Source organism: Eurosta solidaginis, chromosome 1 (genome assembly GCF_040869045.1).
Source record: "Eurosta solidaginis isolate ZX-2024a chromosome 1, ASM4086904v1, whole genome shotgun sequence".
In the NCBI taxonomy this organism is placed as follows: domain Eukaryota; kingdom Metazoa; phylum Arthropoda; class Insecta; order Diptera; family Tephritidae; genus Eurosta; species Eurosta solidaginis.
The window spans coordinates 327518683-327541964 of NC_090319.1; the positions used below are offsets into that span (position 1 = coordinate 327518683).

The 23282-nt window shown below is 39.3% G+C and overlaps 1 protein-coding gene across 12 annotated transcripts in view; it reads left to right on the forward strand.

The window, feature by feature from the left end:
• Ace (Acetylcholine esterase) overlaps positions 1–23282 on the forward strand; it is a 374783-nt gene that overhangs the window by 289952 nt on the left and 61549 nt on the right. For all 12 annotated transcript variants that reach the window (XM_067762076.1, XM_067762071.1, XM_067762074.1 and 9 more), the window contains exon 10: positions 23082–23245. In XM_067762076.1, the coding sequence (XP_067618177.1) occupies positions 23082–23245 (164 nt within the window). The remainder of the gene's footprint in view (positions 1–23081; positions 23246–23282) is intronic.

Here is a 23282-nt window from a genome sequence, read left to right on the forward strand (position 1 = left end):
TTTATGACCACTCTTCAAATACGAACACTCAATGGGTTACTTCAAGTTCATAACCTAACAAATTTAACTCAGCCAAAGAATTGGGAGTTTTAGTAAAACAAAGCAGCTTTTTGGCCTGATGTACTTTTTAAGCTATTAAAATTATAAATCTCTTAAAAAAGCAAACAGCATATATAGCGAGGTCACATGTTCAATAGTTGTGGTGTGCTTAGAATACCGGATATACTAACAACCAACCGTAGAGCCTTCAAATGTGTATTTTTTCCCAAAAGTTAGCTTTCGGCTTTGCCATATCGATTCCCTGAAAATTGGTTCTAGCAAAAGCAAATGCGCTCAAAACTTAAATAGTAAGTAAAAACAACAGTTATAAGAAAAAAATTAAACTTAAATATATTGTTACGAATATTAGCAAAACTAAGGGTGCTGCCATCTCTAAGCCGATGCTAAGCAGCGTCTTGCATGCACATCCATAGATCAATCATTATGTATCTACATAAACGAATCAATCATTATGTCTACACATATGTAGGTACACGCAGCTGAGAGCAACGCACAAGCACATGCAGATATCTTATCTGAAATGCTCCTAAAGGTATGCAATTGTGATTGTGGAAGTGTCGCTCACACATACAAGCGCATGGGGTATGAGAGAAGCTATAAAAATTATACATCTGTAGTTGTAGCTGAGAAATTTATATGGAAGCGACTAGAAGATGCCACGAGGAAATCACAGAGTATAAAAGCATCAGCGGTAGAGGCGCTATGGGCAGTTTCAGTTAAGCACGCTATCTGTCGGGCAATGGTCAGTTTCATTTGAGCTATCAATCAGTATGGTTATTAAGCAAGATATTCGTTGCAAAGTATAAGTGTTATTGTGAAGTACTTTAATAAAGGCCATTTTTCCATTATTCAATATTGGAGTTATTTGTTCTACAATTTAGCGATACGTACGTTAGCAGAAGTTTGCAAATAAGGGGAATTGCAGTAAATTCGTTACAATATGTTAAACCCATTGGCACTTGTTAGCATATCTGTTGGCACTTCTGATAGATTTGTCTACCGTATAGTTACTAACTATTAAACGAAAAGTAAATATAAATGTTTACATGTGGATGTGTGTCTGTTTACTTGGAGGGTTGTGTACATTTCATTAATAATTACGTTGAGCAAATACACTTTTTTATTTGCTTATTTTTGCTGCCAATGGTCTGAGTAAATAATGTAGTTTGGCTATCGGAGGACAAACTATTGCATCACATATACTTCCTTCCACTCAAGCAACCTTTACAAATTGCAAGTACACCAGAAATCCAACTTACTTATTCGTTAAAGTAATGTTAATTTGGCCTTCGCTTACACACTCGTTCATAAGGGGTTTTGTTTAAAAGAAATGCTTAATAGATTTCCCTGCACATTTTCCTTTTCAATTGAGGAAAGTAAAAAAAAAATTAACTATTTTTATGAAAACAGCTGAATTTTTTCACAAACTCAACTTAATTCAGCAGTTGGCTGAAGAGTTAGTGATAGTTAAGGGTATTTATGAAACTTTTCGGTTGAAAAAAGTTAACCCTAAACTTCATATATGTTAATTAACATTTTAGCGAATCTTAAAAAATTCTCGATAATTCTGCACCTTCTAGTATCGATCGAATCACTGAATTGTCGAATAAATAAACCTAAATGTTCTGAATGTAAAATGCTACTACTTAACAGCACTACTATTGTAGTAGATTTTTACAATATAACGTAATCGCGCACTTCACTTATAGCGTGTTTAAATCAAGCTGATTTCATGTGATTTGAAATGCGCCGCTTTCATACTCCCAGATGTCCCCTTCTTTTTTTGCTAACACTTTTATCAAATAGTTGCTTATTTATTTCTCTTATCTGCTGCCTTTCATATTCGCTGTTAACTTCTATGTACCCTGCAGGAAAGCCAGTAGCTAGCGATACCAATTTGCGGTTCATAACTAGACATAAAGTACCAAAAATGTACTAGTGCGATAGTAACTATATTTTCTCTAGTTCAAAAATCGAAAATTGTGTGCTTTTATTTATCATATTTAATAAATATTTATTTCTTTAGGTCAGTGTTTTACAAATCGTTCAGACTAAGAAGTAATATTTAGAAATTTATGAATAGTACATGCATAATATTTTTTTCCATTCAGTACGATTGAAAGAAATGGTTCTAGTAAAATCAACAAATCGGTTCTGTTGTTCTTGACTTAACGGAGATTCGGTGAAATTGATCGAATTACGGTTAATTCAACCGAGTTCTTTGTCAAGCGAACAAATTAGTTAAGTAATTTCAACAGAAGAGAAATTGTCGTTCTTAAGTTAAGAAAATTCTGTAAAATTGACAGATTCCTAATAAATCTAACTGATTTTTTTTGTTAACACAATTGATCTCACTGGTCATTTCAACAGCGATCAACAATCAACACATGAGCAAATTTCAAAGAGAATTTTACGCTCACTGTGCTCTCTACTTTGTACTTATGTATGTTGTATACTATTGCCGTCTTTCAGTGAGTTTTACAGCTCCGGCTCACGCTCAATTCTCAAGGGAATGCTCTGGATCATTGAGAGACTTGAGAAGCAGATGTCGTGAAATTTTAGCACACGTGAAATATGATAGGCAGATGTCGCCGCTGTTTTTCATTTAACTCATACGGCGAAAGGCTAAGCAGCGACATCTATTTTTGAAAAAGTAGGTTTATTAAAGGCAGCGTTGCCAAACTAAAAAGAAGTAATTAACAAATTATCTGGCTCACAAATTGAACCAGACTTCTATCTGGATTTATCTGGCTCAAATCGTTGTTGTTGCATTTACATGCAAAATTATTTATCTGGCTCAGGTTTTGCCACCGGATGACGGCATATATGTATGCACATGTTTACGTATTGTCACGGATATTAGCATCACTAAGCTATACCATCACTAAGGCGATGCTAAGGCCATGCTAAGCGATATTTATGTCAATAATCAAATCATGTATACACATATATAAGGCAGCCTATGTGTGCGTGAGAGACTGTAAACTACAAACATTCACATCAATAATTCAATCATTATGTCTACACATACGTAGGTACACGCAGCTGAGAAGCAAGGCACAACCATATGCAGACATCTTATGTGAGATGCTCCTAAATGTAGGCAATTATAATTGTGGAAGTGTCGCTCATACATACAAGCATGGGGTATGAGAGAAGCTATAAAATCGTGCAATTTTAGTTATTGCTTAGAAGTTTGAGAGCTCATGGACAATGAGAAGATGTAAACGAGGAAACCAGAGAGTATAAAAGGCCGCAGATGTAGAGGCGCTGGAATTCAGTTTGATTTGAGTTGTCAAGCAGTTTCGATTAAGACGATATCTAGCGAGCAATAGCAGTATTATTTTGAAAGTCAGTTCCATTTAAGCTATCAGTTTGGTTATTAAGCTATTCGTTGCACAGTTTGAGTGATATTGTGAAGTATTTTAATAAAGGCCAGTTTTCCATTATTCAATATTGGAGTTATTTATTCAACAGTTTAGTGATTCGAACTTAGCAGAAGATTGCAAATAAGGGGAATTGCAAGTAAATTCGTTACAATTGGTGTCAGAAGAGGAATTGTTGAATAAATTCCGGAGGACAACAAGGACATGGCAACGTTCAGTGAATTGAAGATCCAGCAAATGAAGAAGGAGTTAGAGAGCCGTGGATTGAATACAAGCGGCGTTAAACTCGAACTTCAGACACGGCTACGAGAGGCAATGGAAGCAGAAGGAATTGATGTGGACGAGTATGTCTTTTATCCTGATGGGGACGAGACAACAACAAAAATTGAAGAGAAAAACGAAACATCGCAGACAATTACCAGCACAGACTTGAACATGATATTGGCTGCAATAACTGCTCAAACATCGACAGTATCATCCAAGATGGAAACGCAAGAAGCACGTATAACAGAAATGTCATCACAAATATCCACAAATATGTCATCACAGCTGGAAGAACAAAAGACATATATGGCAACCCAACTGAAAGAACAAGAGACACACATAACAGTACAACTAGAAGCACAAGAGGCGCGTATATCATCAAAACTCGAAGCGCGCATGGACGAAAACATGATGCAGTTTAAAGAAAAATTCGAGGCAGAGGTGCATGCGTTGAGAGGTCGTATACAGGAATTGCAACTTAATCGGCCGGCTGCTTCACCAAGTAATACGAAGGCAAAAACTCCATCTTTTGACGGTTCTGTTCCTTTCCAGGTCTTCAAGCTACAGTTTGAGAAGACCGCAGCTGTGAGCAACTGGAATGCGGAAGATAAAGTTGCTGCACTGTTCGTGGCATTGAAGGGGCCAGCAGCGGAAATCCTACAGACGATTTCCGAAGGAGCGCGAAACAATTATGAAGCATTGATGGCTGCTGTAGAACGACGTTATGGAAGCGAGCATAGAAAACAGATATTCCAAGTTGAGTTGCAAAACCGCTACCAAAAAGCAAATGAGACATTGCAGGAGTTTGCTTCAGATATTGAAAGATTGGCTCATCTTGCAAATGCGGACGCACCCGTGGAATACACTGAAAGGGTAAAAATCGAAAGTTTCATAAATAGCATACGGGACGTGGAAACGAAGCGAGCTACATACGCAAACCCAAAGCTGACATTAGCTGAAACGGTATCACATGCATTGACAAATTGTGGGTTGTCGAAGCAGCAAACAAATCAGCACTAAACATATTTGTAGGAAAAACCCTGGCTATGACAAAACAAGATGGACGTATTCCGGTAAGAATACTCAATGAGTTCAAGTTACCACTCAAACTGACTAAAGGCGCTATTTTGGGAAGATGCTAAGAGGCTGAAGTAGTTATTAACTGTGAACAGCTCCAGGAACACGTTTCAGCTAGTAATACTGATCTTTGAAATGACATCACGGCATGGACGCAGGGGCTAGAGGAAGCATATCAGAGTAAGGCAAAACAACTGCTCCTAAAGTACGCGAACATATTTGACCAGGATGATTCTAAACCAGGCCGCACCAACGTTGTGAAACATAAAATTGACACTGGAGATGCGAGGCCGATCCGTCAAGCTCCACGTAGTGTTCCACTGGCGAAGCGGGAAGTTGTGAGTCAAATCATTCAAGAAATGAGCGACAGCGGCGTCATCGAACCATCAGCTAGTCCATGGAGCTCACCGGTAGTACGTGTAAAAAAGAAGGATGGAAAAATGAGGTTTTGCGTGGACTACCGGAAGTTGAATGACGTAACGAAAAAGGATAGCTACCCATTGCCAAGAATTGACGACACTCTGGACTCGCTATCTGGTACGAAATGGTTTTCCACGTTGGACTTGAAAAGCGGCTACTGGCAAGTGGAGGTGAATGATAAAGAGAAAACAGCCTTCAGTGTCGGTGATGGTCTTTGGCAATTTACAGTGATGCCTTTTGGACTTTGTAATGCACCAGCTACTTTTGAGAGACTCATGGACCAGGTACTGAAAGGACTACATTGGAAAACATGCTTGGTGTACCTGGACGACATCATCGTATTGGGCAAGAATTTTGATAAACATCTTAGGAACTTGGAGGAGGTTTTCCAAAGAATAGCTGGCGCTGGTATGAAGTTAAGTCCCAAAAAGTGTGCGCTGTTTAAAATGGAAGTAAATTATTTGGGTCACAAAGTAACGACAGAGGGTATCTGCACTGCGAACGAAAAGATAGAAGCTGTAAAGGATTGGCCAAGACCACAGAACCTACATGAATTAAGAAGTTTCCTTGGGCTATGCACATATTACCGCCTATTTGTACCAAATTTTTTCAGCGTAGCCCATAGCCTCCATGAGCTTACAAGAAAAAATAAAGCTTTTGAATGGAAGAAGGAGCAAGAAGTGGCTTTCCAAACATTGAAGGAGCGTTTGTGCACTGCCCCAATGTTAGCATATCCGATTCCAGGAGCAACATTTATTCTAGATACAGATGCGAGTGGATATGCTATAGAAGGCGTTTTATCACAACTGGTCGATGGACAGGAGAAGGTAGTTGCATATTACAGCCGTTCGATTGGAAAACAAGAGAGGAACTACAGTGTTACGCGTAGAGAGCTGTTGGCATTGGTAGAGTGCATTAAACATTTTCACAAATACCTCTACGGCCAGCGATTCCGTGTCAGGACAGATCACGCAGCGTTGAAATGGCTTCTGCAGTTCCGTAATCCGGAAGGACAATTGGGACGGTGGATCGAGCGACTACAAAGCTATGAATTTTTCATTGAGCATCGAAAAGGTAGTACCCATGGAAATGCCGATGCAATGTCACGAAGGCCATGTAGTTTGGAATGCAAGCACTTTTCAAAGGCCGAGGCTAAAGAAGGCATTATAGATGTCCGGCTAATGACTATAACGTGAACGGATGAATGGGACAAGGAACAACTAAGAAAGTGTCAGCTAGAAGATACAGATCTGTCACATGTTATGCAAGGGCTCGAACGAAACGAAAGACCAAGCAGAGAGGAGATGTCAGCAGAGAGTCCCATTGCGAAGTCATATTGGGCACAGTGGAACAGTTTAGAATTGATATCCGGTTGCTTGCATCGAGTATGGGAGAGTGAGGATGGTCAATGCAAGAAGAAACTGATAGTTGTTCCCAGAAAGAGGGTTCCTGACGTGCTCAGCGAGCTGCACAATGGTCCAAGTGGAGGTCATCTTGGAATCACGAAGACACTCGAGAAAATTAAGCAGAGATTCTATTGGGTTGGTTGCCGTCAGTCGGTCACCGAGTGGATTGCCAATTGCGAGGTATGCAACAGAGCGAAAGGGCCCAAAACCCGAAGTCATGGCCAGATGAAGCAGTATATTTCAGGTGCACCATTTGAAAGGATCGCCATGGATGTCGCAGGTCCATTTCCTACTAGCAACCGCGGAAACAAATACGTACTGGTGGTTATGGATTATTTCAGTAAATGGCCAGAGGTATACCCAATCCCAAACCAAGAAGCAGAAACAGTAGCAGAAGTGGTTAAAAACGAATGGGTTGCAAGGTATGGTGTGCCAATGGAGTTACATTCTGACCAAGGCTGGAATTTCGAATCAGCTGTGTTCCAAGAAATGTGCAAGAAGTTGGGCATTCGAAAAACACGGACAACTGCATTGCATCCTCATTACGATGGTATGGTGGAATGTTTCAATAGAACATTGGAGGAGCATTTAAGGAAAGTAGTAGACAAGTACCATAAGGACTGAGATACACACATATCATTATTCTTGATGGCTTACCGATCGGCAGTACATGACACAACGGGCCAAACTCCCGCAAAGGTAATTTTTGGCAATGACCTTCGACTGCCAGCTGATTTGAAGTATGGGATAGATGCCGATGCAGAGAGGAATGTCAAGAAATCCACTGGTGTCTTAGAAGAAGAGCTGAGAGAGATACACGATCTGGTAAGGCAACGAGCAAAGATTATGAGTGACAAGATGAAAGCGAGGTACGATAAAGCAATTAATTCGGAAGGGTTTCAGGAAGGAGATTTGGTGCTGCTATACAACCCACAACGAAAAAAAGGTTTGTCTCCGAAATTGCAGTGTAACTGGGAAGGCCCATACAAAGTTGTAAAACGGATCAACGATGTAGTGTACCGCATACAAACCACTACCAAACCACGAACCAAAATGAAAGTGGTTCATTTGGAGAGATTAGCAGCGTTTAGATCGAGAGATTTGTCTGATCGTCCCGATCACTCCACTTAGGTGGAGGGCAGTGTCACGGATATTAGCATCACTAAGCTATACCATCACTAAGGCGATGCTAAGGCCATGCTAAGCGATATTTACGTCAATAATCAAATCATGTATACACATATATAAGGCAGCCGAGAGATGTCACACACAGATGCATTTACTTATACGCCTATGTGTGCGCGAGAGACTGTAAACTACAAACTTTCACATCAATAATTCAATCATTATGTCTACACACACTTAGGTACACGCAGCTGAGAAGCAAGGCACAACCATATGCAGACATCTTATGTGAGATGCTCCTAAATGTAGGCAATTATAATTGTGGAAGTGTCGCTCACACATAAAAGCATGGGGTATAAGAGAAGCTATAAAATCGTGCAATTTTAGTTATAGATGAGAAGTTTGAGAGCTCATGGACAATGCTAGTAGATTCTAGAAGATGCGAGCGAGGAAACCAGAGAGTATAAAAGGCCGCAGATGTAGAGGCGCTGGAATTCAGTTTGATTTGAGTTGTCAAGCAGCTTCGATTAAGACGATATCTAGCGAGCAATAGCAGTATTATTTTGAAAGTTAGTTCCATTTAAGCTATCCGTTTGGTTATTAAGCTATTCGTTGCACAGTTTGAGTAATATTGTGAAGTATTTTAATAAAGGCCATTTTTCCATTATTCAATATTGGAGTTATTTATTCAACAGTTTAGTGATTCGAACTCAGCAGAAGATTGCAAATAAGGGGAATTGCAAGTAAATTCGTTACAGTATGTATATGGCGGCCGCCGTTGTGTGATGGTAGCGTGCTCCACCTATCACACCGAAGACCCCGGGCAAAGCAGCATAAAAATTTTAGAAATAAGGTTTTTCAATTAGAAGAAAATTTTCCTAAGCGGGGTCGCCCCTCGGTACTGTTCGGCAAGCACTCCGAGTGTATTTCTGCCATGAAAGGTCTCAGCGAAAACTCAACTGCCTTGCAAATGCCGCAACATAGGTACTTTCGTACAAGTTGTCGCAACAACTTTTTTTGTTCTTTTGATTACTAAAACGGTCAATTACGAATCAGCGATTTGTGCGCATTTGATTCAACATCTTGTTCCGATGGATAAAAATTTACAGAAATTTCGGTTGAAATGACCCGTATTTCAGTTGATATTACCAGTCTTTTTCTTTCAGTGTATGACTAACCCAACATAGTATGTTTATACAATGACGAGCAACTCACACTTGAGTTAGAGGGCAATTTCGGGGAGTCCGAGACATTACATCGAAACTCGAAATGAGGGTTGTTTTTAAAAACTGTGCAAAAAAGGTACCAGTTTGAATATTTCAAATTCGAATCATCTTAAAATGGGAGTAAGTATTTCCAATGCAGATATTAATGGATAAAATCGTGTTTAAAGCAACATGCAGAATTGGCCTGGTTCGAAATCAACAAAGTAGTATTACACGAAAACTAAATATAAACTGTAAATGTGTACACTAGTTCGGAACAATCGAAAAAGTGCCAATAAAAGAACTAGCTCAAAAAACTTGTATCTTGTTCAGAAGTAGAGAAAAGGTACTGCAGTGGGGACGATTTATATCGCCTAGGGCATCGCCATGTTAAATTCGTCAGTTGATGACATGGAAAAGAGATAGATAGCGAGCTAGCAGTTGCTCAGAATAAACTAGAAGTGCTCCAGTTTTGAAATACAGATTTTCCCTATAGGGTATATTTGTTGAGTAATGTCGTCTGCGCTTGTTGTTGCAATGTACATGTGCGTGTAACATCGTCTACGATTTTAGCTGCTATCTTCATGAGTGTCTCAACTGCTTACATTGCTGTTGTGGTTGTGCAGCATTTCTATACTAGCGGCATAGTGACGTGTAGGTACTGTTAATGCCTGCCGCAATATGCACATTCGAGACCTTGATATAGCGGGCTCAAATTGAAAAATCTAAAGTTTTGAAGCTAGTGAATCTATGTAAACGTGGAAATAATACCTCCACATTTCAGTGAGTAAAAGCGCCGGTCACTTCAGTCCACTGTTTAGTTTTCTGTCTGAGAACAATTCCACAGCATAACACACTCTCTGAGAACCTGCTTCTCTGAGAATATCTACATACACAAAAGGTTTCATTTGCTGGGACGGCAGCCGATTTCCGAGATGGGAGAACGAGAGCAGGGTTACCAGGCTTATCAGTATCTGGCGAATGATCGGAACGGTAGCCGAACAAAAGTGCTGATCATATACATGGGTAAGCAGCAAGGAGGATTTAATCGCATTAGTTGGGCATCAACTCAGCGCAGGTATAACAACGGGCGGTGTGACAGTGAGCAGCCACTGATAGCGGGTGATAAACCGTCGTTGTAGTAACAGGGAGTATCTTGTCAGCAGAGGCGACCGGAGTTTGGTTTCAGCTTAAACATTTGCAGCGGTCACATTTCGCGGCACGTTGTCTGTAGTGGATACAGTGTTCAGCTTAGTGGTGATCTACAAAGAGAACTGCTTGGACTCAGGTTAGTACTGGCACCATACTTGACACAATCGTCTCAGTAGCTGTTAGCTATGTATATGGCAACTGACAGATGGGAAAGTGGAGCTGAAGTGAACCGTTAGTTAAAGTGCATTCTAACTGCACAGCAGCACTCCATTCGGTTTACAAATCGGTCTAGATCAGGAGCCAGGGTTGAGGCGAAGGGGAAGTGTAGACAGAAGACAACAAAGCTCGCTCTTTTAACCAGATAAAGAGCGAGAATAACTGAAGAAGGTTTTACTGACTCAACCGTTGGACATCCAATTCCTTCTTACCCATATAGGAGGTAGGAGGATTTCGAGCTCTGGTTTTACCGATTCGCTGACTGTAGGCGAGAAAGCGTATCCGAAGAGCACAGACCCTTCGCAACTGTTGCTCTGCCTTAAAACTGAAGCCGATTCACATACATTTACTTCACAAATAAAGGATGACTAATGCGTCAAAAACAGACCTTCCACTCAGCTGATTAGGAAGGACGAATACGTTGAATTAAGTCACAAGACAAACGGGTTTTCAGATTAATCCGCGAGGAATGAAGTGCCATTAACAAGTTCGCTCCTTTTAGATGATGATCCCTTGAAGTAACAGAGAAACTCTGTGTTTATGGGACACGCCATTGAATTGCCATTCGTTGTTGGTTGTCCGATGATGCTCAAACAGCTCTCGTTGTTGTTGTTGTGTTGTTGTTGTTTTTGTTGTTGTATTTGTAGCTATAATAAGCTTTGATGGATATAGATCAGGTACTTTCCGGTCACAAGCACGATTAAGGTACTAGCCACACCATCTTGGGAATGATTTAGTACCACATGGAACCTTCTAGGCCATCCCGCTCTCCAACCTCCTAGATCTATGAGGAACTTGGGTTCGTCAGAGCCTCGGCTGCTAGAGAAATAGGATTCCCCACAGGTACGCGAGGTTGACAATTGGATTTGAGAAGCTATAAATTACGCTCGCCAAACCAGTGCCGAAAAAAAACTTGTTTCTAAGTTTTCGATGTGGCTTTTCCTATGACTTTGACACAGGGGGGAGTAAGCTACCACCTCACCACGGAGACTGCCGCGAAAATTAAATAAGATTAAAATCTAGATTTATACTGTAGTGAACAAAAATTTCAATAGTAACAAGTAAGGAAGGTTAAGTTCGGGTGTAACCGAACATTACATACTCAGTTGAGAGCTATGGTGACAACATAAGGGAAAATAACCATGTAGGAAAATGAACCGAGGGAAACCCTGGAATGCGTTTGTATGAAATGTGTATCAAATTAAAGGCATTAAAGAGTATTTTATGAGGGAGTGGGCCATAGTTCTATAGGTGGACGCCATTTAGGGATATCGTCATAAAGGTGGATCAGGGTTGACTCTAGAATTTGTTTGTACGATATGGGTATCAAATGAAAGGTGTTGATGAGTTTTTTAAAAGAGAGTAATCCTTAGTTCCATAGGTGGACGCCGTTTGTCCATAAAGGTGGACCAGGGGTGACCATAGAATTTGTTTGTACAATATGGGTATCAAAAGAAAGGTGTTAATGAGTATTTTAAAAGGGAGTGATCCTTAGTTCCATAGGTGGACGCCGTTTCGAAATATCGCCATAAAAGTGGACCAGGGGTGACTCTAGAATGTGTTTGTACAATATGGGTATCAACCGAAAGGTGTTAATGAGTATTTTAAAAGGGAGTGGGCCTTAGTTATATAGGTGGACGCCTTTTCGAGGTATCGCAATAAAGGTGGACCAGGGGTGACTCTAGACTTTGTCTGTACGATATAGGTATCAAATGAAAAGTGTTAATGAGTATTTTTAAAAGGGAGTGGGCCTTCGTTCTATAGGTGGTCGCCTTTTCGAGATATCGCCATAAGGGTGGACCAGGGGTGACTCTAGAATATGTTTGTACGATATTAGCATCAAATTAAAGGTATTAATGAGAGCTTTAAAAGGGAGTGGTGGTAGTTGTATATGTGAAGGCGTTTTCCAGATATCGACCAAAATGTGGACCAGGGTGACCCAGGACATCATCTGTTGGATACCGCTAATTTATTTATGTATGTAATACCTGCCAAGATTTCAAGGGTTTTTTATTTCGCCCTGCAGAACGTTTTCATTTTCTTCTACTTAATATGGTAGGTGTCACAACCATTTTACAGAGTTTTTCTAAAGTTATATTTCGCGTCAATAGACCAATCCAATTACCATGTTTCATCCCTGTTTTCGTACTTTGTATAGAATTATGGCATTTTTTTCATTTTTCGTAATTTTCGATATCGAAAAAGTGGGCGTGGTCATAGGCAGATTTCGTTCATTTTTATACCAAGATAAAGTGAGTTCAGATAAGTGCGTGAACTAAGTTCAGTAAAGATATGTCGATTTTTGCCCAAGTTATCGTGTTAACGGCCATGCGGAAGGACAGACGGACGACTGTGTATAAAAACTGGGCGTGGCTTCAACCGATTTCGCCCATTTTCACAGAAAACAGTTAGCGTCATAAAATCTATGCCCCTACCAAATTTCAAAAGGATTGGTAAATTTTTGTTCGACATATGGCATTAAAAGTATCCTAGACAAATTAAATGAAAAAGGGCGGAGCCACGCCCATTTTGAAATTTTCTTTTATTTTTGTATTTTGTTGCACCATATCATTACTGGAGTTGAATTTTGACATAATTTACTTATATACTGTAAAGATATTAAATTTTTGTTAAAATTTTACTTTAAAAAAAATTTTTTTTTTTAAGTGGGCATGGTCCTTCTCCGATTTTGCTAATTTTTATTAAGCGTATGTATAGTAATACGAGTAACGTTCCTGCCAAATTTCATCATGATATCTTCAACGACTGCCAAATTACAGCATGCAAAAATTTTAAATTACCTTCTTTTAAAAGTGGGCGGTGCCACGCCCATTGTCAAAAATTTTACTAATTTTCTATTCAGCGTCATCAGTTCAACTCACCTACCAAGTTTCATCGCTTTATCTGTCTTTGGTAATGAATTATTGCACTTTTCCGGTTTTTCGAAATTTTCGATATCGAAAAAGTGGGCGTGGTTATAGTCCGATATCGTTCATTTTAAATAGCGATCTGAGATGAGTGCTCAGGAACCTACGTACCAAATTTCATCAAGATACCTCAAAATTTACTCAAGTTATCGTGTTAACGGACGGACGGACGGACGGACGGACATGGCTCAATCAAATTTTTTTTCGATCCTGATGATTTTGGTATATGGAAGTCTATATCTATCTCGATTCCTTTATACCTGTACAACCAACCGTTATCCAATCAAACTTAATATACTCTGTGAGCTCTGCTCAACTGAGTATAAAAATATTGAAATTGAAATGAGACGAAGTAAATTTATGTTTCGATAGAGCATTGCGCTTTAACTCTACCATTGCTCTCAAACATCAATCATTATTTCACCTTTTATGTTAAGTTCAATTATGTATGTCAAGGTAGTGTCAAAAGAAATAGCACCTGTCCTTTACACACACTTTACGCGCAGATATACATACATAAATACATATATGTTTATACGCGAGTACACCACATCCTTGCAACTATTTGAATGTAACGCCCTTTCTTTTCATTGACAGCCCAAAATGTCACTCATTAAATATTTGCTGCCATTCAAAGTTTCTTTATTCATGTACTTTATATGCGTGCCTCTATTAACATATCATATACTACATCCTATAAGTATTAGGGTGGGTCAAAGAAATTGGTTTTTATATATTTGATGACCGAGAACTCGCCCTTTATTTAATGGCGCTATACAGCTAAGGATATACGGCCTGCACACAAGCTGCGCCGAAGCCTTAAGCCTTCTTACAGCTGCTAGCGCTACATTTTTGGTCATTAGTTCTGCAAATGGCATGTGCAAAATGGCATGCAATTCTGCTGTTGGGGTAGTTTTCAGTGCTTCCGTTATGCTAATTATTTATAATCTGGAATGAGAGAGTTTTGGCGATAGGCCCCACGCGCATTCTAATATCCCATTGCATGCATACAGTGTCGCGGAGGTTTTCTATGCTGTATCTGTCATATGGAGTTTCCATGACAAGTTTCCGTCTATTATTATTCCTAGATATTGTGTACTGTAATTTTCTTGTGGGGTTACTGCGCCAAGATAGGGCTAAGTTCAATTTGGAGCCTTATATTTCGCAGTAAAAAATACCAAATTGGTTTTTTCAGCGTTGATGACTGAAATTCCAGCTGCATACGCCTCGAGTTGGACTGGTCCTCTGTCGAACCGCCTAAGCAATTAATTAGCTGATAACCAGCGTCCATAGCATTGGTGAAAATACCACACCCTGCAGCAATCCTCTGTTTACAGATTTTGTAGCCTCGACGTGATCCTTATGCAGCTTAACATGGAGGTGATCTTTAATGCTACGGCCGAAGTTCTTTAATCGACTTGAGACTCTGAAAGACTCCGGAAGTGCCGTCAATGTCTAGAAAAACAAGTAGAGCATATTCCAGATGTTCCAGTGCTTTCTCCATTTTCATGACCAGCTCTTCCAATGAAGTATCAATTGACTTGGCTTTGGTGTATGCATGTTGTGCTGAAGAGACAAATGCTTTATTCATATTTTATTTTATATATCTCCCTTAATCTCGTTGCTTTTGTACTACGAGAAAAAACTGTTTTTTTTTTTTTACCCACCCTAATATTATAAACGCAGTATGGTAGTACACATGTTGGCATATAATATGTCTTTAAGTATAGCTATTCACGTTATGTATCCCCCTTTTGACATATTTTTCGTGCATTTCGTTTGACCAAGTCATTAAGGAAAAGCTTTGTCTCGTCTTAAATTCATATGAAAAGAAGTAAATCGAAAGCAAAGACCCGTGTGGAAATTTCCATAGGGAACTTATGAGCAGCTGTTCTCTACAACTATGTAGTGGCTAGTATCCATATGTATCCGCTAACCTTTGGTTTTTTTGGAGAAAAAAAATTTTTTTTTGAAACATGGTATCACGCAAATATCTTTTTGTTAGGAACATTGAGGGTTAAATTGGAGCTATAGTGCATCGCCGTTACTCGTCTTACATAATGCCTCAAAAAGATATAGTCAGAAGATCGAGCAAAATATATGTAAATTGAGGTCGTAATGTTAAATATACATTTATTTCAACACATCTGTACCGATTATATCGAAATTTTAACAAAAAAATATTTTTGATACACTAGACCCGGTTTTGTAGATATCGGTAAAAATGTAAAACCGAATAACCGCCAACTATTTTTTACTGCAAATTTTGCAACACATTTATTTTAACACCTTTCTACCGATTCTTTTGAAACTTTAAAAACGTATAGATATATGAACGAAGTATGTTTAGGTAAAAAAGTTTTAATACCAGTGATCTGGATTTGGAGATATTGATAAAAATATAAACCCGGAAAACCTAAAATTTTTTTTACTTATTTAAACACTTTTTAACCCATTGTGTTGAAATTTTATCATGATGTACATATCTATGTGGGGTATATTTAGGTAAAACTTTGTTGATACTCGAAACCCGGTTTTACAGATATCGGCAAAAATATGAAACCGGGTAACCGTCAAATATTTCATACCCGTTTGTTAATTTTTTCTCTACACCACAGAAGTATACCATTAATTGCCTTATCTTGGAATATTCACACAAGGAAAGTTATTGATGTTTGTACATGGGGCAAATATGCCAAATTTTCGACAAAAATTGGCAATCGTCAAAAAGCGTTGACATTTTTTTTAAATTTTTGTACCAAATTTGTGTTTCTTTTCATTTACTTTTCAATAAAACCTGGTTTAAAAAAAAAAAAAAAATTTTATACACTTTTTGACGATTGCGAATTTTTGTCGGAAATTTCGTATATTTGCCCCATGCCATATGTACAAGCATCAATAACTTTCCTTGCGTGAATATTCCAAGATGAGGCAATTGATGGTATACTACTGTGGTGTAGAGAAAAAATTAACAATCGGGTATGAAGTGATAAAAGTAAAATTGTAGCCCACAAAAAAACATGCTCCTGAAAAAAATTTACGCAACCAAGTGCTTTCACTTTTCTGCCTCTACCTTCAAACCTGATAGAGGCACATCGAATTTTAAGCCCCAGGTATTTTTAGTCCCTGATAGGCTATCATCGAGCATAATCCAAATTTAAATACTCAGTTGCCTCAAAAAGCTATAAGCAAAAAACTGTCAATATTGAAAATGACAAAAAAAAGTATCGCTACTTTGATTGATGATAGTTTTGAATATTGGAGGGGCACATTAATTTTGGTCATGCTTTTAGAATCTCCGTCTTAAAAACATAGCGTTTCAGCGAGACCTCAAAATTTTATCGAAAAAATTAAAAAAAAAAAAAAAAATCAAGGGTATCGCTTGAAAAAGTGTAAAAATCGACGTTTTTTACGTTTCGAAGTTATGCAAAAACTTACTATCAACTTTCTTGATTTATAAAATCATCACATCGGATAGTAAAAAGGTTAAACTTAATGCCCTTGTACTTTTTTCTGGCCATAAGTTTTTTGCCCGTTTATAAAACCCGAGTATTCAAAAAAGTAAAACTTTTTGGGATTTGCCCATATATATAAATTAGTGCTGTGTATGTCTGAACGCTTAAGTGATGGTTAAAATTAATCGGGTTTCAAATGTACCCAGATATTGAGATCAGTTTCAGTTCTTGTAGGTAACTTTTCCTTCACCTAAGAGCTTCTGCACCTTTTGATAAAGCTAATATATCCATGATCAAAAAATTATGGCATACCAAGCGTCCTCGAGCCATGCCTTGATATACTCCACTATCGTTAGGTCGTCAGTGCTGAGTACGACTATGGCTATCTTAATCTGTTGGTACACAGCCTTCTTCACTCTTCTGTAGTGGGGTGTTCCTAGGATATGATGAACAGAATTTGTGGTTTTCTCGAAAAGTTCTGTCAAATAAATGAACTCATCACACAGCAGCATAATGTGGAAACAATGTAAGTGGTAGAGTTGATATGAGCGAAATTAGGGCAGCAAATCAAATCAAAGCAAAGAAAGGTTAACTACATTTTTTTGAGTTTCGTAGAAATGCTTTGTGCACTTACCGAGTTATTTACGCCTCACTATGAAACTCTTCGAGTCAACAACCTCCTCCTTTAATGAAGAGTTACCCACTAAGACTCAACCTCCCACGGCCCGCGAATTGCTTCGTACCTCGAACTACAATTATCACTCCTTTGGGTACGAGTGCGCGCTATGTGAGCTCCGTTGCTATTCTTACAATAATGGAATAGGCATCGGTCTTTTCATTTGCTAAGAAGTATATGCCTCACAGATGTGCTTACCGTATCCCAACCGTCACTTTGGTGGTCATGTTATTGATATCACTGCCCGGGGATAGGTCGTCAAGTATCTCGTTCACCTTCCTTCGTTGTTCGACGAAGTGCTCGCATTCGAAGACAATGTGGAGTATATCGTTTAATTGTTCACAGTTCTGGCAGTGCGGCAATCATCATTTCCTATTTTGTGAAGTTTTTTGCGAAATTAAATGTATCCGTATAAAAATCGACAAAAAAAAAGTCGACCTCAACCATGGGTTCAGTTCAGGAATCAGTGCCATGGTCCACCTTGCTGCGGTAATATTGCTTCACTGTTCTTGCCAGGGTCGAATCAATTATTCTCGGGACTGTATGGCAGCAACCGTTCTACATTTTTCCGATCCGCTGTCGTTTATAGGTACGGTTCCCGCAACGCCCAGCGTGCTTCAGCTGAGACCGTGTGGCAAATCACCCCTCAGCGTTGGACCAAGGTAAAGCCGAATCGGTTCTTTCGGTATTTCTTTGATGCAAGTAGCTGCCTTACGAGTATACATGCCATAAGGTCGCTACAATACAGTAAGACATCAGGAAATAATAAACCTCCCACTAAATCGGTAAAGATGTGTGAAGAATATGAAGCTCACGTACTGAGTGGATTCATATCCCTTCACACCTCTTCTGCTTGCATCCTTGTTCCCTGTAAGACCTCCATTAAAATTTTGATGATAGATATTGATAATTAACTTACTTAGGTGAAATCGGCAACAAAAGCGTCCGACTAACAACAAACATCCTTTACACAGCACGCTGACTTGAAACTTTGAATTAAGTTTAAATTAGTGTGGGAGCAGAAGTCGCCCTTTGTAGACTTTAAGCTGTTGGTACGTGTTTTACAAGCTTACTTTGGTCATACACTTCCCCATACCTGCAAAGATGAAATATGTACAAACACTTTGATAAAAAACGCAGTTGATAACAAGTTGTTATGTATGTATGTATGAAAGTTCTTAAAATTCATACTTTTTGGGTGCGTCACGTGGTCAACTTTCAGTTGGTCAACACCACAACAAAGAATGTGAAAAAGCCTGATTAAGCTCCATTATATGACATCTATGATAACCAAACTGATTATGGGGATGTTGGTCTCTGGTAAATTATAAAATTTTTACGTTAATTTTGTGTTGTTGCTCTATGATATAATATTTCAGAGTGTGTGTGTGTGTAATTTACATGCATACATATATTATTTACAAACTGGATCGGATATTGTCAGTGTCCATGATTCTGCGACAAAAACTAGGACGGGTACGGTAAATGACTTGTAGAGCACATCGATTTGTTATCACAAAAATATCAATATATTATCGAAAGGTAATCGATTTCCTACCCGAAGAGTATCGACTTGCTATCGAAAAGTTATTGGTTCGTTATGGGAGTGTTGGCGACGAGCTATCGGTTTGTTAATTCAAATAGAGCTTATAGAGTTTTCCTATGTCCCCACGAAACGAGTAAACGTCAACCGAGGCATTTCGAATACAGTGCTTTAGTCACTTTCATTTTGCTGTCAACCTTAATCTAGATAAATTTTACCAATTAGTCTGATTATGGCTATTTCATAGTCACTATACACAGTGATTACCGATAGGACTGTTTAATAAAAAAGGAATGCAGTCTTCACCTGGAGCATTAGCTTTTCCAGTATTCTGACCAATCCAGAAAACTTACACCTACTGGGTTTTGCTCCACCGACCCTCCAAAAAACTTATATCTAATTGAGTTTTGCTCCACCGGACCCACTCTTTAAATGACAAGTGCTTCATTAGAGTCCGAGATAGGCACGATTTGGGGGATATCTATATTTTAGACCCTCAGTCCACGGCTGTCTTCAAGTAAGTGCCCAATCTTACTGACAATGTGGGTAGAAGAAGATTTTTCACTGAAGCATAGGGCCGTCGAGCCATTGCACAGTCTTTCAGGCGGAGTTAATAGTCCCACCGGAACCTACTCGTTGGTAATTGTCTAAGAATCCCAAAATATATGCAATCTATTCTAAGAGTCAACCAACTATAAAAGCTCTTCAGGGCAGGTGAACTTCATTGAATGCATCAGTCTGCACACGGAAGCTTAACGACCAGACCTCCTGGTGTGTCACAACCTGCATACGAACTAGTGAGAGTTGTGATGCAACAGATCGAGTCAAACTTGTTGAGTGACGTTGCTTCTCCGCTAGCTTCGTGAAAAAAACTGGCTCGCATCTGTTTTCACCAACAAAGCTAATAACAGATGGCCATTGCATCGCAAATTTGATGTATCCAGACAAATTTGACACCGCATAACTGAGAATGAAATTAGATTCTTATTAATATTAACTTCCTGGCCTCTTCCTGTGTCATAATCTGCAGGCAAGGATGGCCATTGAACAGACCGAGTCAATCCAGTTGAGGTGTCCAGACATGTGAGGTGTTAAGACAAATTTTGGTCCGCATAAATGAGGACCGAACTAGGTTCCTTATTAATCTTAATGTCTCCCCTTAGGTCCATTAGTTTAGATCATACAAACGGAAAACGCCTGCGAACCCCAACGAAAGATTTCTATCGGAGCTGAAGGGACGAAAAGAAGTAGAAAATGTTGAGCACATTATTTGCATATGCCATGCTCTGAGAAGGGTACCTTAGAAATATCTCAGCGAGCACTTCATCGATAGTGTAGCAGGGCTCGGCGCAGCTTAAGTCGGGGGATATTCTGCGCTATATTAGATTGCATGTTAAAAGAAGGAAGAAAGAACTATTCTACTTAGCTCATCCAGTAGTACAACAAGTGGCCAGCCGGTCCAAGTGTACCATCTGCTTGCTGATAACCTATAAGAAAAAGGGCTTAAAATGTGTGAACCGAAACTAACTTTTTAACGGTTACTATATTAAAAGAATGACTAGGATACAGCGAGCAGCTTTTGGAGGGACAACAGATGCGTATTTTTCTTTTGTTTGATTTTCGTGGATTTCGTGCATTGACCGGGATATTTAGGCCTCACTGCGAGACTCTCCGAATGTAGGACTCCTCACTAAAATCTAACCTCCCACGGAAGGTCCGCTAAATTCGCGTTCAACTGATGCACTAAATATACTCTTAAATTAGCAACCTCTGTAGCTTCACATACATGAACCTGCAACTTGTTCGGCAGAGGGACTTCGTTAGTCTGACTATTGAAACTCGAGGCAATATGCCGGCGGTAGCATTCCCAGAAGGTTCTCCGGTGTGGCTCTGTTACTAACTGTTATATGCTATCAGTATATTTTGACAGGTGTCTTAAGGTCATGTTCCCCTCTAGAGGGGACTGAAGGGTAGGCGGAGTGCAAAGGAAGGACGCAAATACTCTATACCGACAGCTCCAAAATTGACCACATTGCAGGAACAAATGCCGACTGTGAACATTTTATGGCGTCGCTGTTAACTCGTCTGCCCAACTTTGCTAGTATCTTTCAGTTCTTGAAGTTCTTGATATAGAGAGGGCGTATACTAGGGCGGGTAGATTTAAATCGCTCATTGCTCTGTGAAAATCTTATTCTAGGGATAAAAATAAGAAACTTTGCCGAAGGAACCATACCCCTGAAACGAATTCTGATGCCCCCCCTTTGGGTCGAACTCTTGGGTAGGGGCAATTTCTATTCTACCTGCTGTGTCTTGGGGTGGCTTAAAAAAACAACACAAGCAATTTTACGATCTGCAATTGTGCCACAGTGATACCTTCATTTTTTAAAACGGTTGAATAAAAAACCCACACAACTATGTTTACGACATGCAAATGCATCACAGTGATGCCTTGGTTTTAAAAGGGTTGTAAAAACGCTAATTTCTAATAATTTTTTTTTTAATTTCTTTTCTATTACTAAGTTAAATTCATTTTTTCATTTACATATGTTCTGACTACATAAATTTCTAAAGAGAAAAATAAACTCCAAAAAGAAAAAACATAGGCATTTCAAAGTGGGATTTTTCAAAATTTGCCCCTACGACCCAAATGGGGGGACATCAGAATTTGTTTTAGAGGTATGGTTCCTTCGGCAAAGTTTCTTATTTTGATCCCCAGAATATGATTTTCACATAGCAATGGGCGATTTTTTTTGCCTCCCCACAAACCGACCCGGCCTAGCGTATACCCTCCCATCAGAGGACTCGATGAGAGCAGCCAGGTGTGCGGTTACTCGTATACTTTTCTGGGCTATCAACCAGTGCACCAAAAAAACCTAATAATAAATCAATAATTTGTTCCAGGTAATGCGCATCAAAATGGCGCTCAATGAGCGATATGGCTTGGGTTTTTGGTATCCGTGCGAAACAGCAACCAACCAACCAACGGGTTTAGGTTTTTTCTTATTCTGAACATTCGCCATAGCTTGCTTAATTGATGAACATTGCAATTGTTCAAAGGCAAGCCTAAATTCTAAACAGACTGCCAGATTACTGCAGAGTTTTTCAAGCGGAAAGTATAGTAGTGAAGAAATCAGCAGAAATTCTGGGGGAAGCGTGCTTAAGCCGCAGTCGCATCAGTTTATATATTGATAGTCAGGCTATGATTAAAGCAATAATTTCACACAGTAGTTCTTCAAGAAATGTTCTGGAATGCAAAGAAGCATGGAAAAACCTTCGCTCAGGCCGGACCATACATCTTTACTGGGTTCCCGGTCATAAAGGGATAGCAGGTAACGCAAAATCGGATGAGTTGGCAAAGGAGGGTGCAACAGTCCATGAGTCGACGATAGACATACCAATCCCTTTGGGAGAAATCAAAAGGAGACAGGAGTTGTATATGATCCATCAAGCAGGAAAAGCGTGAAGCTAAATTTCTAAGATCATGTGCAAAGCCTACGATATTAGACTCATAAAGTGGCTCATATCTCTGAGAAGAGAAGATTTAGGACTCACGATGACCATACTGACTTCTGGCGTCACATGCTTATAAGTCAGGCCTCGTCAGTAACACCAAATGTAGGAAGTGTGAGCTGCAGGAAGAAACGGTTGAGCAGGTTCTGCGCTCGACAGCTCTTAGGGGCTCCAGCTATTAGAGGCGGCAGAGTTGCCACATCTCGAAACAGCAATTAAGCTAGGTCCTATAAACCTGCTAGTATTTGCCAAGAAGACAGCGTTATGCTATAACATATATCCTGGCACCAGATTGTGGTTCTTCCGTTTGGTCGTCAAACAAATTCTGGTAACACTATGGACACATTCTACGGGAGGTTTTTATTAGCCGGCCAATTGAACTTAACCTAAACTCTGTAATAATTCAGACCAAATCATCTCTGGAGACTAGGCCACTAGAACTCCTTCTATTCCATTTTCCTGCTTTTAATATTTCTTTAAGCCCATCTCGAATAACTCTTCAAATTGTGACTGCGTATGCAAATGTTATTTACAATTTTTAAAAATAATAATATTTTCATCATTTTTTTCATATCGCATTAATATTGCGCAATTTTTTATTATCCGATAAGCGAATTTGATTTTTTAAGCTTTTTATCTTTTAATATTCGTTTTTACAGCGCACCAGTACCTCATTGTGGGGTGAATGGATGGGTGTACTCCATGGTGATGAAATCGAATATTTCTTTGGACAGCCATTGAATACATCGTTACAATATCGGCCAGTCGAACGAGAGTTGGGCAAGCGGATGTTGAATGCCGTTATTGAGTTTGCAAAAACAGGGTAAGTACCGCTATCACTTTGCTCGTAAGTAGCTGCT